Raw genomic sequence first — 17,888 nt, forward strand, 5'->3', positions numbered from 1 at the left:
CGAAGGTCTACAAAGAAGCATACATCAATGGATGAGTTGGAAATGAACATTGATAACAGTGTAAATTAGTTTACTTATGTATTAATAATTTCATTTTAAATGTTGAAATTTAGGTAGGAAACTGCTATGAGCAGCTCAGATGATTTTTCTTGTTTTTACATCTGTGCAAATTATATTAGTGTTTATAAAACAACATATTACAATTATTTATCATGAAAATGATTTTGAAAAGAGGGCAGTGCATGTGTTCAGTGCCCTTTGCTGAAATCTTGTGTATTAGTTTTTCAGTTTTTGGTTTTAGAATCAATTTTGATTAAGAGTTACATATATTGTACAGTAAGGAAGTTTTTGGCAGTCTCATATCATTGTCAACGAGTTAATCGACAATTTGGTATTGCTTTGGAAAGTAAATTATTTTGTACAACCATCTATTCAATCAATACACAGGCTATCTGTCATCATTTTAATTGGAACAGCATAATATTATCAATGTTGAAAGCCATTAGTTTTTTGAAGTCAAATAATATCTGTTCCTTACATTCTCATTTGGCTGAAGCAAACTGTTATAAGTATTATAGTATTTCACTATTTACCCTAATTTTCATGAAACAAGTGTTTTCTTTTGCAATATCATCATAAAATGTGTCAGTTTATTTTGGAAAAAAACTGTAAAACACATACTGAAAAAAAAAGTTTTTTTACAGCATAGCCACATTGGGCTATCTGCTGAGTCCACAGAGAAGAATCGAACCCCTGATTTTAGCATTGTAAATCTGAAGACTTACTGCTAACACAATGGAAGCTTACTTAATGATTACATGTTTTAACAATCTGACTTTATGTTATAGTTTCAATGTCAAGTATTGATATGTTTATCTTACATTATTATTTCCGTTTGTATCATTTACCTAGAACTACAATTCTAATTTCAAGTTTTGTGTTGTCTGTTTTACAACAAAGCTACATCTGGCTATCTCCTGATAGTATTGGCTAGTATATTTTATTAATTAAACGGATCACATAAATTCACTATGAACTATATAATTTCTGAAATTAAAGTATATGATGAAATAAGGCTTTACTTCAACCAAACAGATTAAGATGCAGTTTCTTATCACAACTTCAAATGTCGTCAACTAGATAAAATTTATATTTTTAATGTCACAAAATATGCCAACTTTACTAGATCAATAAACACACTACTGTCTTATGAAAACACCAGTTATTTGTGACTTCACTGTTTACTAATATCAACTATATCAAGTCAGGCTGTTTACAGCGACCTTCTCTGTCATCATTTTTCACATGTTGTTTTAACAAGTCCATCACTTCATTTTTAAACTCTGGTGGTGTATTCTTCACTTCTATGAAATTAAGATTGTAAAAACTGATTAACGAACAGCATATTTACATAAACAGTATCAAGTAATTTTTTTATAACTATGAACTAATGAATAGTTTTATTATTATTCACACAAAATAATGAAAATCCTAAGATAAATTAAAACTTTTAACAATAAAACAAATATATACAAACACACATGAACAGGTTTTGTATTATATGTATTACACATAAAACTGAACTTAAAATTCAAGTAATAGTAGAAAAATTTATTATTATAAATATTAAATTTTGTTTTATTACTTGACAAAATCACCAAAAGAAAACTGTGCAGCTGAATTTAATATATCAAGAAATAGTTTTATTAACTTGAATTCATGGACATCAACAATATACAATACTAAAGAAATCTGTATAAAATTAGTTTTACAGTATAGAAATGTTATGAAGACAAGCTGTGATTTACTATAAAATGGAATTTTTATCAGGAAATATTAACAGAATAGTTTACAAGATTCATAACATGACAAATAAGAGTCAGTTAGAGGCCAGGTGGTTAAGGCACTTGACTTGTAATCTGAGTGTTGCAACTTTGAATCCCAGTCACACCAAACATGCTTGCCATTTTAGCCATGGGGGCATTACAATGTGATGGTCAGTCCCACTATTTGTTGGTTAAAAAGTGGCCCAAGAGTTGGCAATGGGTGGCATTGACTAGCTGCTTTCCCTTTAGTCTTACACTGCTAAATTAGGGATGGCTGGTGTAAAAAGCCCTTGTGTAGCTTTGCACAAAATTTAAAACAAACCAAACAAAGACCCATTTATGAGAAATGTTTCTAGTATATATTAAATAACAGTTCAAATATGACACTCCCAATATTTGTGTCCAAAAAAATCAATTGGTAAAGTTACAGCACATAATAACTACAGAAACTTTGAATGTTTTTATGATACTTATGGATAGAAAACTTGTGAGCACATGACAAGTTGTTTGAACATTTCTATATAATTCTAACAGGTAACTGGTGAAACTAACTACCTCACTATTAGTTTTATTGTTCCATATTTAACAGTAACCATGTCATGATTTTTTTGTTTATAAGATGAAGTTAAACTAACATGGTACAAGAATACATTAATAATCAACACAGGGCTGCAAGACAAGTGGAAATGAGAGAAGGTTTGATACAGTCATGACTATATAATCATATTTTGTGGAATGTACTTAATCACCACTAAATAACTACAACCAGTACTTGTTTCAGATTTTTAAGTCTAAATTAATTTAAATTTTAATGTAGTTTTATAACACATGACACAGTACATATAATACACAGAAATTAAGAAATTAGTATGATTGGCTTTATCAGTGCGAGTAGTCTTGGAACATTCTAATCTATTTAAAAATTATGCAAATTATTTCTGGACAACCAATATAGTGAAAGAAAAAAACAGGGTTACTAAATCATGCACCTCAAAGCCTGAGCAATCTCTAATGTGAAATTTTCTATTAATTTTTAGTAACAGTTACTATCAAAATTATAAAAATATATAAATAACATGAGTGAATATGTTTGTTACTCAGTAAAATATTTATTCTATTGCTACTGTTTAATCCTCGGTTCACTTTTTATCATATTGAACAAGTTTTGTGGCTTTTTCTATATTTTTTCTTATTGTTATATGATTTTCTTACAAAAGTAATTAATATTAAACTTATTAAGCCAGATGATATGTATGGCATACATCAATTACAGAAACTAGTAATGTCAGGTTTATCAAATAGGCAAAGTAAGCAGCTGCAAAGGATGGCAAAATAGAAGGGCTGCGAAACAAAAATTATTTGCTGATAAATTTACTTGCCAAAGTTGCTATTGTTTACAAAACCACCTTGTGTAATGTTCCTCCCTAGCTGTACATGTCTGCAATGATGAGAAAGCAGGGGCAGAGCATTCAATAATTTGGTTTTTATGCAGCACATTTGCGAAATATACATATTTCAAAAAGCATAATCAGAACCTTCTGAAAGGTTTTGGGGAACTAGGCTACAATACCTAATATATGAGCAAATGACAAGCTTAACAGGCAAAAAATATTTCAGATGGTGCATGGAAATTATTTATAAGTTAAAAGTGAAAGATACTGTATCTAAAAAACAAAAAGGGCAAATGTAACAGAAATATTTCAAAACTGTATAAATGGCAAATTTATGAAAAAACATGGCTGAAGAAGGTACTGTTTATCTGAACCTCATTCTTATCTTATTGCAACATCATAGTTCAAATGAAAAAGTAAATGACAACCATAAGTTTTAAGAAAAACTTAAGACAGTAACTGTGACACTTGATATTCAAAACCATTTTTTTCTTTCAAAATATCAAACTAAACTTTTTATGACTTGTTTACAAACTTTTGAGAGTTTTTACTAAAATGGAAGCTACAATGACTTATATAGTTGAGAAAAAAGAGATAAAGAGCTTTCATTAAATGTTTAGATATTTATCCTATTGCCTCTCAAAGCTGAGAAAGAGATAATTATTACATAACCTGACAACCAAGGTAAAGAACTTTGCTTATACTGAAACAAAGTGACTTTTGTTGGCTGCTGGTTGGTCAAAACTATTATGAAATTCATTTTACAGGTTGTGAATGTCATTAGAAATCAATTGAGGAAATTGAAAGAAACATTAATATTTTCTTTGGAGTATGCTGAAATTGACCCAATGTCAAAATTTAAGATTTTTGTTATGTACAAATTTAAAAAGATAAAAGTTTTATACTTAAAACTTTCAACTTAAGACTTTTCTTTTAAATCAGTGGAAGACACATATAAGTTTATCTTCTATAGTTTATTTAATTTAATAGTGCAATTTTTTAAATGGTAGGACAGGCCCATCTGGGCACTAATACAATAAATATTCTGATTTGTTTACTCTAACACATAAAAGAGTAAGATGGAACACTGAAAGTTTAAAATAGTAAAGACTGAACAAACTATTACTTTGTAATGTTACAGTAAAAGAATGAAAATGAACAGGTCAGAAAAGGAGCCTTAAATATCATAGATATGACAATTTACTTTTGAAAGCAATAATTTTGACTTGTCCTTTGAAATATTATGAATTTATTTTTTTTTTTTTGAGTGCATGGAAGTGAGGCAAGTGTATTCACTTGAAAAATGTTTGATGTTTACATGACTGATTTGGTAGATCTACATAGAACACTGATGGTCAAAATGGCCTTCTACAACCATATTTGTTTGTTGTTTTATGTTCTAATGTCTTAAATTCATTGGTGTATATTACCTGTTGCCCAGTAATAAATATCCCAATCATTTGATGGAATATTTATCAGCTTGTCATATTGCTCTAGTTGTTGCTCATTGAAAGAATCCAAGTATTTTGCTGCAAAGGTGCTGAAAAACAAAATATAAATATATTGTGTGTATATATATATATATATATTATAATGCCATATATTAGTGATATCATAGTTATAACCTACAAACAAGCTGAAACAAAAACAAATTATACAATAATAAACAAAAAATGCAACACTAATTGAAAAGATCCCAGGGTACAAGCTTTAATGTGGGATATAAAATGTATCCTCAATTTTGGAGGTAGATATGAAAGAGGACCCACATTGCAGTGGGGATATACTGTCTATCAGTCTTAACCTCCAAGAAATAAAATGAGGGGATAGAAATAGATATAGAAATGGAAATTAGGAGAGTGAGATGTGAAGAGCAGTCCCCTTCCCATGACTGTCTACAGGTATTGAAGAGTGATATATATATATATATATATATATATATAAACACACACATCACATATTCATTTACTGTTAATTTTTTAAAAATAACTATGTTGTAAATTGAAAAATACAAGTTACATATTTAGTTTGGTCTAAAATAATAACAGCACAGTAATTCACTTAAAGAAACCTAGAATGTATTAAAAATTATCATACAGTGGAATGGAATATATCAAGTGTCTATTTATATACCCTGTAAATTAGCCAATGTTAACTGGTTTATCTTTTATTCACATAACATATGAATAGGGAGGGAACCACTTTCAATACTGTTCCTAAACATCCATACCAAAGAAAAACAAAAATTAAATCCACACATTTCTAAAACCCTTATAAGGTGTTCACTGCTGCTTAAGGATACTGATTACAAAATGTAATTGCCTCAATCTGTTTTTCCAAAATCTTAAACTTGCATCATTTCATCCTGTTATGAACAGAATTCAGTACAGAACAAATTTCTTTGTTCTATCAATCCACTAGATCAGTGGTGCCCTTGCTTCTAAACATGCATGTTGTTCACCCTTTACAACAGATTTGTGAATACACTGTACATCATTTTTCTGTGTTACGTGTTGTCACTATATTAATTAAAAGTACAAATACTGCTACTTTTACAAAAGTGTCAGACTTCCAGAGCATATTTCATTAATATACACTATGTCTGGTAACCTGACTAGCATGTCTTTGTATGGAATAGCATAAATGAATACCTCTTTCATTTTCCAACTGTTTGAGATATGGAAACCTATGTTGAATGTTCTGTCAAGAAAAGTGATTATGCTATTTGAATGAGGTACTTGTATACAGTATCTAGATAAACAGCACAATGAAGTGGTGGATGATTTTGCAAAATTAGATTTTACCATGAGCATTTGAGTGGAGGCATAAAAGATTGAAGAAAGCATGATCAGTGCTTAGATGGGCAAAGAAGCAGAAACCCTGGAAATCAAGAAAAAGATGTAGTGTCAGTGGATGGTAAGTATGTTTTTGAATTGTACATCTTACATTCATAGCTATACATCTTCCCTATTAACTCTCCTACCATCCTTGGGGAAGGGGATGCCCCACAGTTTGTACATCACAGCTTTAAGTAATCACCTCAAGAGAAAACAACTTACCGTATTTTCCGCCTAATAAGCCGAATTTCTGGCCCTAAATTTTGGACCTGATTTTTGGGGGTCAGCTTATTGGCCGATCACTCCTTTCGGAAATTTCTTCTTCTTAGGAAATGTTTTTCTTTTGAAAATTACCACAGGCGGTAATTTTGTCCCATCAGCAAAGCACGTTAAGACTACAGTGAAATGTTGTTTCTGGAATTTCATTGGTTACCCAATTACAGTGAGTGGAGCCAATAACGAATGACATACTGATTCCATCTCTGTCTCAATACGACACGTTCTGCTTTACTACAGAATGCCAATGATCACACACAACATGCATGCTGACGCTGAAACGAGACGAGACTAAGAAATCATTTTGAAGAAACTTGTCACTTCTTAAAAATGGCTTCGGCTTATTGGGCGGTAATAAGCAAAAACCCTCATTTTCAGAGCTGAAAATTGGCCTCGGCTTATTAACCGGAAAATATGGTATTTTTATTTGAAGATGCAACTTAATTTCCTTCTGTTGCTACATGTCATTCAGGGTGAAATTGTACTTATTTGGGAAAAAACTATTTTCTATTTTTATTCATTAAGGTATTGCATATCAAATTTGATATATGCATGTAACATGTGCAAAAGAACTGTTATTAAAGATATTACAATAAAATTTACACAAGAAACTTGTATTTCATTGATAACACTACACAACCATTTTTTTGAAAAGTTTTGCTTCCTGAAAAGTTTTTTGCTGATTGTGACAGGTACCTGGTGGGTATGCACAAATATAGTTTTGGTTTTGTTTTATCACGAAGGAACTCTGAGAAATAGACTGTTAACTGTTTATCGGCAATAACGTATTTAATTGTGCTTATGTTTCTAATATGTTATTAAGTTCAACATAATTAAAAGTGTTTTGGTCCTGATTTTCGTTTGTATTCAATGTCCGGTGCATCACATTGCAATGTCCAACAGTAGTCAGCAAGCATTGACAAATTCCAGTTGCCCTGATATCATTTATTTATTGTAACAATGTCCTGGTGAAACCTTTCACCGTGTTCGTCACTGACAGCACTGAGATTTGTGGGGAAGAAGTTCAAGTGTGAGTGGAGGAAATGAATCTTGAGTGACATGTTGCACTTCATTGTTTTGTATGCTTTGAGAAGTTTGTCCACCAGCTGAATGTAATGTACAGCTCTGTAATTGCCAAGAAAATTGTCAACAATGTCTTTGAAGGCTTTCCAGGCAATCTTTTCCAGCCCAACTAACAAATTTTCAAACTGCTTGTCACTCATAACATGTCTGATTTGAAGGCCAACAAAAATGCCGTCTCTGACCTTGGCCTCAGTTATTCTTGGGAACATCTGTCTTCAATAACGAAAACCTTTGCCTTCTTTCTTCACTACTTTCACAAAATTCTTTATAAGTCCCAATTTTATGTGAAGAGGAGGCAAAAAATCTTTGCCAGGTCGACAAGCGGTTCATGCGTCACATTTTTCTGTCCTGGAACTAACCTTTTATGGAGTGGCCAGCTCTGTCTAGAATAATGTGACTCTTTGGCTCGACTGTCCCATTCACAGATGAAACAAAAGTACTTTGTATAGCCAAGCTGCAGTCCCAGTAACAGCGCAACGACTTTCAGGTCTCCACAGATATTCAAGTTGTACTTGCTGTACTGGATATGCTTCAGCAACATTTCCATGTTCTTATAGGTTTCTTTCATGTGTGCTGCATAGCCAACAGGTATTGAAGAGTGAACGTTGTCATTGTGTAACAGAACAGCTTTGAGGCTTAACACTGATGAATCAATAGAAAGACGCCACTCTTGTGGGTCATGGTCACAACCCAAAGCAAAGAACAATCTTTTGATGTCAACACAGAAACAGAGACAATCGACTTGTGCAAAGAATTTGGTTACATCATCTTGACAACTTTGGAAAACAGAAATTTTCATACCTGGTGACAGCAAAATGCAGTCTCAAACCCAGCAATTTGGCTTTTGCTTTTGACAGACCCAAATCTCTGACCAGATTGTTTAATTTTGACTGTGTTATGAGATGTAGATCACCTGAGGAGTATGGTTCAAAATCCAGATCAATGTCACTGCCAGTTCCCTGCATTGCAGTTTCTTCATCTGGTTTGTCTAAGTTCCATTCCTCTGGTGGTTTTGGAATTGGAAGACTGTCGTCATGTGGCATGGGTCTCATTACTGAAGGCAGATTGGGATATTCAATTGACTTCTTGTTTTTGGCAGAGAAACCAGACACACTAGTCAAACAGAAGTAACAGTTCATCACATGGTCTTTCTGTTCTCGCCATATCATCAGGACAGCAAACGGCATTATCTTTCAAGTGCCTCTGAGCCACAAGCTCTCAGACAGACAGCACATGTTGCACAACAAATGTGAGGCGCCCATTCCTGGTCTTGATCACCAATTTTACAGCCGAAGTAAGAGCAGTTACTGAGCGTCTCTGATGAACAAGTGTATACTTGCCACAAATATAGCAGAATGTATCGCGGCTGTTACGACATTGATGAGACATACTGACTGACTACAATCGTCCTGTAAAACGTCTATAACATCTAACTTACTTGTTACAGTGCTACTGAGGCAATGCTATATTCTGAAATAATACATACACACTATAAGGTCTATATTAATCCAATAAGCAGCATCTGTGTATGCAAGCCACTTTTATAGCCTGCTGAGACAGTGTAAAGCTAGCTCCAGCCTGCCCAGGCATGCCTAGGCTGCATACTTCCACAGAACAGCTTCCAACCTGGCCTGATTTCATGCCTGGACATGCCCAGACTGCACAAAATATTGTTCTTAGGTCTCTTATAGAAACGAAAATTTTTGGACACAAATATAAGAAAAAACATGACAAAACTGAAGATTTCGATGAAACAGTACATGAAGGGCAAATTTGGATGTGATTTTTGTGATCAGCAGCCAAAATTCTATAAGGAACACCCAACAGTGTTCAAGAAGCAAAAACTTTGTTGTGCAGTGTAATTTAAATCAATCCACTGATTATACATCAGTATAATTAATACTGATGAGATAACCCTTCAATCATCATTATTTACTCATGAGAATTTAAACATTATATGCTACATTTGTGAAGATTACTTATAAATGCTATCTTTATTTTAACCTAAGTTTCTAATAATAAAAATGAGAACATTTTCAAGTGATTGCTGTACATAAATCAGCATCACCCCTCAAATTTCTACTAACTCTTTAGCTACATACTTTTATTTTAGTTATACCATGCTCAAAATAATTATAAAATAATTCAGATTCAGAGCCAAAATCATCATCAACATACACAAGTTCAATTAGTTCTTCAAGTTTAAAAACAATGGAACAATTAGATATCAATGAGGATCCATTTTCTCATACAAATGAAATATTACCACTGTTTTGAATAACATTTGTCAAGTTGATAATTAGGAAACCATTTTCCAGAAAATAAAGTTTGGAGATGACTTCAATGGGTAGCAAATAAAAAAAAAAACTTTATTTACAAATGTACAACATTTTGACACAAGTTTCTTGAAACATTTGTAATAGTTTCTCTCACTACCCATTTAAACCATCTTCAAACTTTAATACCATGATGGACATGAATCAACAACTGAGATCACCAATGCAAAAATGGTTTCAAATATTAATTTTGTGAGCTAAATTTGTTTTTCTAGCCGAAAACGCAAACTGCATTATATGGTCACCATATAATAACAAACATGCCAAAAGGATTAACAGTTTGAATGGATGTCATGATTGTTCTTAAGCAGCATCATTTAACCTTTCACACACCTCAATATCAAGCCATTCTCAAGCATTCCTCTTTTTCTACTTTGGTAGAGAAGACGAGCTCGCTTTAGAGGTAAAGGTTCATTTTGACGAACTGTGAAGGGAGGAATAGGAAAGCCATGTCCATATTGTGGTGGTTCTGATTCATCAGGGGTCTTGGTACTGAAAGCAGAGATTCTGGAAACCAGCCACCTAGACTGAAAAGTGCTGGAGTTTATGTAAGCCTAAAATAGAAATGAGAAAAAAACCCTGACAAAAAACAAACTTGAAACACGATACAAATTATATAAATTTGTAAACATACTGGTTAAGGTAAAAGTTCTACAAATTATTACTCTCTGTATTCTAATAAAGGAACCTAAACTGTACTGCAAAGTAAATTATGTCTTCTTTCTCAAACCTTAGTAATGAGGGGCATTGAAATAATAGCACCATAATTTCTTCTCTGATCTGAAGTAAAGGAAATTATGGAGCATTTCAACCGTTTATATAGTTTGCATTGGAGTAAATGATGATGTTATGTTGGAAGATCTCCTAAGAAAGTAAAAGAATTTCTAAACTTCAAGGAAAGAAACAGATGTGTAGCTTTCTGGGGAGTTTGTTGGGTTTCAAGCAGGAATTAACTGAAAGGTTCAAGACTTGATATTAGAGGAAATATACTAAGAACAACACATGAGCTAATTGGAATTGTGGTACTTTTAAAAGTTAAACAGGGCATTCTCACTGCATACTACTCCTAAAAATTAAGTTGGGTATCTTAAAATTTAATATGGTAAACCTAACTGCCAAGATTAATGTTACACCAGTTGTCTTATACTAGAACCAATACTATTCTTATTTCTGGCCAGTGTAAAGTAAGACCTCATATATTCTTACAAATTTTGTGAATTAATGCAAGTTTAGAGCTTCTTTTGTTTATATTATCTATTAAAATGTGTATTATTTGGCTGATCTCTATTAAGTTTTCAATCAAACTCTTGCATAATAAAGATTCAAGTGTGTGCTTGACACAGGCCAATACAAAAAGCTAATTCAATGTAAATGGCAGTGTTGGGCAAAATAGCCTATCTTGATCTGTTTAGAGGCAATACCAGGATAAAGCTGAATTCAATGACACCAAGTACAATTAATGTAGTGCTTAGTTCTACATGGTAAATAGGTTTTCTTTGTGTGTTTTGTCTTCTCCTTTGTTGTTGTTTTTTGAAGGTACATGAATATTATAATTTTCCTACATGAAAATGTATTTTTGATAGGTACTTCCCTCATTCCACAAGGTTAGCTTTCCTCATTTTATCCAACACTCTACTTAAGAACTTTTCTGAATGTGTATCACAAGCCTTCAAATCCTTCCTCTATTGGAATCAAAAGTTCCAACACTTCTCTTACGTAAATCACTATATATCACCTCTCCATCATTAGGAAAGCACTATCCCATGAATCATATGACTCTCTCTATGCACCACCATATAACTCTCTCTTTCAAGTTTGGAAGAAAACACAAGTACTAGAAGATGGTGAAGAGGAAGGGTGAACGTGTGAGAAGAGTGAAGTACCTATCTGAAATATATATTTTATTTAGGAAAATTATAACTTCTGATACAGTACTCTCCTTCTACTCATAAGATTAGCTTAAATCCCCCATTCAATTGAAGGTCCCTTAGGTATGAGGAAAGAACAGGCATATCCCTAGAACTGTTTGAAGGTTACCTCTTAATTGAGAGGAACATAGTATTAGATCTGAAGAGAAGTACCACATCACATCTCAATCAGGTATCTCTTTGCCATGAAAAGTGATAAGGCCAGGAAAATCAGACATGGTGGAACAAAAAGACAGTACATCCACATAGGAGAAGATGGTGAAACAAAAGAGAAAAAAGAGGAAGAACCACTCAATCCCATGACAGAAGGTGGGTAAGAATTGATGTACCTCATGGTGTAGAGTGGCTAGGGCATGATGGACCATAGTCAGCAAGTCAACTACATGCAAAACCTCACTTGCTGGGTACCTATATCTTTGAGAGGGTAAGATGAGGAACTACCTATACCATCTTTATCTCAAGTCCCAGTGTCTAGAGAAAACCTATTAGAAGACTCCAGGGACAGACAAGGCAACCTAATTTCAGGGACTCAGACATGTGTCATCTGGAATCTGAAGGAAATCCACTGCATGCACTCAACCCTGCCAGGACTGTGAACAAACACAAAATGGCCTAAGTTTTCAACAACCTCATAATGACGGAAAACCCAGGAATGAAGCAAAAATATCATAAAGACCTTCTGTGACCTACCACACAGAAGAGCAATCAAAAGGGAAAGATGAACAACCTAAAACCTGTGTCAGAAATTATGCAATTGGTTTACTCGATCTCCAAAGCCTCACTCACTGCGTACCAGCACCCATACAACAGTTGAAGGAGGATGTACAATCAGAGAGGTTAACTACCTTTGGGTGCCTCAATTCTGAGAAAATCACCCATGTGGAGGATCTTGTAACTTCCTCTATACTGGTAGAGCATCACAACCTTAATATGAACTGAATGGCCATGGCCATCTTTTTGGAACCTATCCAAAAAAAGAAAAGAAAGCATTAGTATAGATTTTCCATGTTACAGTCAGTCACACCAAAATTGTGAGAAGAGCCACAAGCAGTAAACAATACCCTGATAAAGCAGAAACAGCAATGTGGTGTAAGTAGTGAGAAATGAAAATGTACAAACTCCTTCACATGCCCTACAGTAGACTCTCCTCTAATGGCCAACAAAGATGAAAGGGAAGGAAGAAAGGAAGTGATGTAGATGATATAAAATAGATCATGCCAGAAAGAAGACAAGGAGGAATAAGTCACCTGAATCACACATCTAACACGAGTGGTTAAGGTCAATCAAGGAAAGATCACAGGAAAAGGAAGATTGTAAAGAGAGAAACAGGTGGGAACAAGAACCTCAGAAGAAAGCTCAGTGAGCAATAGAACAATGAAAAACATAAACAGGACAAACAAGTCCTTCAGAATCAGGAGGAGGGCAAAAATGAGAAACTGAGGACAGGCATATAGGAAAAAGGAGACCTAAACATCACAAGGCACTGATGCTGTATGAAGGAAAGCACAATTTGAATTGGTGATAACGACAGGGCAAATAGAATTTAAGATTGTATCTTGAGAAATATTAAATAAAAGCCTTAAAAGGTTACAAAATCATTGCAAAGGTCATTGGTGAGGCCACTTTGGAGTAAGATATTTTAGCCTTAGGCTTCTTACCTATAAAGAGGATACTGAATTGTTTGAAAAGGTTCAAAGGAGAGATACTACAATGATAACTTATGAACATTGAAATTGTTTTCTCTTGTAAAAAAACAAATTACGTGAAAACTGAAAGAGGTGTTAAAAATTGTTCAGATAACTAACAGTGTTGATTTTTTTCTTCTATGCAAAGGTGAGAATGATAAGACTAGAGGAAACAAATATAAATTTTGGAACAACAGGAATCATCTTCAACTTTAATTTTCTAATAGGTGGTTGGCCTTAAGAATGAGCTGCCTTCAGATGAAATCAGAATAAACAGACCCCAGACAATTATATGCCTAATAAAATGATAAAGTCAGGCATTTAAGCATCATGTGTTTATCATAAAACAATAATTATAAAAAAAATATGTTTCATGTACAACACTACATAAGCATATAAAAGACACCATAAATTACACTCAAATGCCTACCAGCCAAAAGATTTAAAACCAATTTTGATAAAAAAACAAGGGAACTAAATAAATGTTATTTTATAATCCATGTAGGTTGCACTACTTATGTACAAAGATTTTAAAAGATCAAAATCACAGACAGATAATATGGCCTAGCCCATGCAAAAATTTAGGTGACTTGCTTCCGCAAGCCAACTCCTGACAAGGAGTGAACAGTTGTCCCTCTAACCTTATTGCAAACCTAAATATCCTACTTCTTCATTTTTCAGGTGCCCAATTGTCTGAAGTCTAGTTATCCTTTATCCCTTCAGACACAGTTAACTCAAAAGGTTCACAGTAATTTATTTTAGTTTTAGAATTTAATATAGTGGGTGGGATGGCCTAGGCGGACCACAGGGGTTCTTGTTGTCCTTAAATTATATGTATGTAACATAATACTTAAGGACAATAAGGGGCCTGTTGGTTAATCAATTCTGTCTAAGTTAATCTGGTTATTTCTTTAAGAAGACTGCTATCTTCTAAAGCTTTTGATAGTTGACTATGTGTCGCAGCATCATACATGAAGATGCATCAAGTGTTGTCCATTTCTGTGGAGTTTCAAATAAATCATAGTATAAGTATTAACAGTATTATGGTATGCACTATCATTATCAAATTGCATTATATTATCTTTTATGTACAATAATGAGGATAACAACAAAATTTGCAATGGATACAGGGATATAAATAATTAAATAAAAATTGCATTTACTTGAGGAAAAGCTATCAGGAAGACCACATTTATACATGAATTCCTTTTTATTTAATTAATCAATTCCAATGTCTATTTTCACTGGCCATAACTAAAGAAATATAGGTGGACAAAGCATTATTGATTGGGAAAACCAATTAAAAAGATGAAATCCCTTGGAAATGTGGGAATATAACATTTGAATTTTTGTGAATATAATATGAAAGAGTGATGTTAATGGTTAGCATGTTGTAGTAAAGAAGAGTTTGAAGTTTTGTCACACGAACATTCACAGTCTTCATGTATGGAGAAAGCATGAAAGCTTTAAGTGGCCCCCACAAAACAGTCCATGGGGGCTGTTAGCAGGCTGATGCCATAACTTTATTCTTTGTTTACAAAACTGGACGACAAAAGTTAGTTTTTATTGACTGAACTGCACTATTTTTTAATCAACAAAACAGTTCTGCTGACTAAAGATGCCACTGAACTATGATGACGTATAATTAACATAACAACCCTTGAAGCCTCATGTCATGCAATGAATAGTTCATTAAGAGCAAATTATATTGTGATCAAATGTGCAAAAACTTGTTATTCCATTATGAATTTGTTAATAATTAACATACAATTTTCTAATTTAAAATTTAACACACTATCTTCATTTCTCTGTTACAAATATTTGATGTCTATATGAAAAACATAATTTAAAAGCGTTACATTACTTTGCATGTAACATCACTAACGTAGGCCACTTGCAATTAGAATATCCAAGTCACAGCAGCTAACATGGTCATACAAAGTTACAAGCAACAGATGATTGCATGGCCAATGCCAATAATAACAAGATTTGAATTCCAAAGTATTTTTAATGATAAAAATAAAAAGACTGATAGTAATTCTGAGACAGCAGGTGTAATGAGAAACTTGACAGGGCTCTAAGAAAGCCTACTTTACTGTTTTCAAACATCAGTGTAATAGTGCTCACCAGATGTGAGGGTCTTCAGTCTACACACAATACACAAGTTTCTACAAATATGCCATCTGCATCTGAAGATTAATAATTGGAGTCTAGTAAGTTATGATGGTGTGGGAGTATCATAGAGAAGTTGTGGAATTTCATAACTCAGTTATGCACACAACAGGTAATTTCTACAAGTGTAGTTCAACTTTGCTTGTTTTGCTATACAGTGAAGTTGCTTACTATAGACTTTTTGTAATTTTCTTAGTTTTTCAAAACTTTTTTTAATGGTTTAACATTCTCTTCTATTCATGAAAATTACTTGGCAAATGGTTTGACTTATGATGGTATTTACAATTACACATAAACAGTTATCATTAACTGTACAGTATATGCATATTTTCATGGCCATTGAAAATTATAACATACTAAAATTTTGGGAAAAACAAATTCAAGCAAATTATTTCTGCTTTAAAATTCTCTCATTTTAACTGCTGAGAAAGTATAATCTATTCATGTATTTTTGATGATGTATTACTATCATTAACAAATATGTGATTATGACAATTTTTGTCCTTTATTATCGATACCTTGGATTTTTTGCTCTTCTAAATTTAAAGAAAAAGGTTCATATTCAGGTTATGTATTGCTACAACCACCAGTATCTTTCATTCTCTTCTATAATAGTTTATGAAACTAATACTCGTAAAACTAAAATGTTAAGCGTAAACCCTTAGAAAAAAAATTATACAAATTACTATTTTAAAATTTAGTTCATAAATTACAAATTACCTTTATGTTTGATAGCTGAAATGCTCCATAAAAACCTTGAACACTTTTCCACATGTTTTATTTTAATTCTAACAGAAATAACAACAAATAAGCGTTAACTATATCATATTCAACACTGCGCAGTACTACTGTACAAAACCACAGCCTCACCGTGCGAATTTTAATCAACATACTTACACCTAAACTTCCATTATAGGCACATTACCAAAACTGCAATCCTATTGGACGACACCCTGCGTCCCGTAGCTTGCTCAATCCCAGGCGGTTGTTTTAATGTCAGATTGTTTCTTCAAGGGTCCTCGAAGATTGAACAATCCTCCGCCACGTAAACGAGTCAACCATTTTTATACCATTCCCCAATGGTACAGCGATACATCTGCAAATTTACAATATAAGAAACTGGGTTTCAATACCTCTAGTGTTCAAGGCATAGATAGCCCGTTGTGTAGCTTTGTGCTTCACTTCAAACAGCAAAATAAATGAAAATAAATAAATAAAGTTATAAACTAAATGCTCTAAGTTGTGGAAATAAAATATGCTTTGGGAATGAAGGCATCAAAAGTGCGATTTCTTGTTTGGGAATTTCGCACAAAGCTACTCGAGGGCTATCTGTGCTAGCCGTCCCTAATTTAGCGGTGTAAGACTAGAGGGAAGGCAGCTAGTCATCACCACCCACCGCCAACTCTTGGGCTACTCTTTTACCAACGAATAGTGGGATTGACCGTCACATTATACACCCCCACGGCTGGGAGAGCGAGCATGTTTAGCGCGACGCGGGCGCGAACCCGCGACCCTCGGATTACGAGTCGCACGCCTTACGCGCTAGGCCATGCCGGGCCGCAGTGCGATTTCACTTATTCAATTTGCACTTGATTGTTTTTTTACTCGTGTATAATAAACACGCAAAATAGAAATCTACGACAGCGACTTCTGTTCCCATTTTGCTGAAAACAGTACGCTGGCTTGTTTTTGTAATAAAGATGAAAATGGATGACAAAACAGAAAACCACTATGCTTAAAAAAATAAAGATATGCCTTGAAAAATATATGCATTTCCATAGCTTTAAAATAAAAAGTCTGAAAACATATCCGATAATCATTGAGATAGGCCTAGGTTTATTACAGAAAAATCGTAAAACGTTACTATGACATATATAGGCCCGGCATGGTTAGGTGATTAAGGCGCTCGACTCGTAATCTGAGAGTAGCGGGTTCGAATCCCTGTCACACCAAACATGCTCGCACTTTCAGCCGTAGGTGCATTATAACTTTATGGTCAATCCCACTATTCGTTGGTAAAAGAGTAGCTCAAGAGTTAACAATGGGTAGTGATGGCTTGCTGTCTTTGTTTGTTTTTGAATTACGCACAAAGCTACTCGAGGGCTATCTGTGCTAGCCGTCCCTAATTTAGAAGTGTAAGACTAGAGGGAAGGCAGCTAGTCATCACCACCCACCGCCAACTCTTGGGCTACTCTTTTACCAACGAATAGTGGGATTGACCGTCACATTATAACGCCCCCATGACTGAAAGGGCGAGCATCTTTGGCGCGACGGGGATGCGAACCCGCGACCCTCAGATTACGAGTCGCACGCCTTAACACGCTTGATCATTTTTTTTTTTATCTGTGTTTGGA

The 17,888-nt window shown here is 33.8% G+C and overlaps 1 protein-coding gene across 1 annotated transcript; it reads right to left on the reverse strand.

Moving 5' to 3' along the window:
• Positions 1 to 975: 975 nt before the first annotated feature.
• On the reverse strand, positions 976 to 16,464 carry LOC143240896 (succinate dehydrogenase assembly factor 2-B, mitochondrial-like). Its single transcript, XM_076484138.1, has 4 exons — positions 16,255 to 16,464; positions 10,083 to 10,303; positions 4,648 to 4,757; positions 976 to 1,364 (listed from the first exon to the last, which is right to left on the reverse strand). Exons 1-4 carry the CDS (start codon positions 16,306 to 16,308, stop codon positions 1,255 to 1,257), a joined length of 495 nt encoding a protein of 164 aa, XP_076340253.1. The 5' UTR covers positions 16,309 to 16,464; the 3' UTR covers positions 976 to 1,254.
• Between the last annotated feature and the right edge of the window lie 1,424 nt (positions 16,465 to 17,888).

Source organism: Tachypleus tridentatus, chromosome 13 (genome assembly GCF_004210375.1).
Source record: "Tachypleus tridentatus isolate NWPU-2018 chromosome 13, ASM421037v1, whole genome shotgun sequence".
NCBI classification, from domain to species: Eukaryota; Metazoa; Arthropoda; class Merostomata; order Xiphosura; family Limulidae; genus Tachypleus; species Tachypleus tridentatus.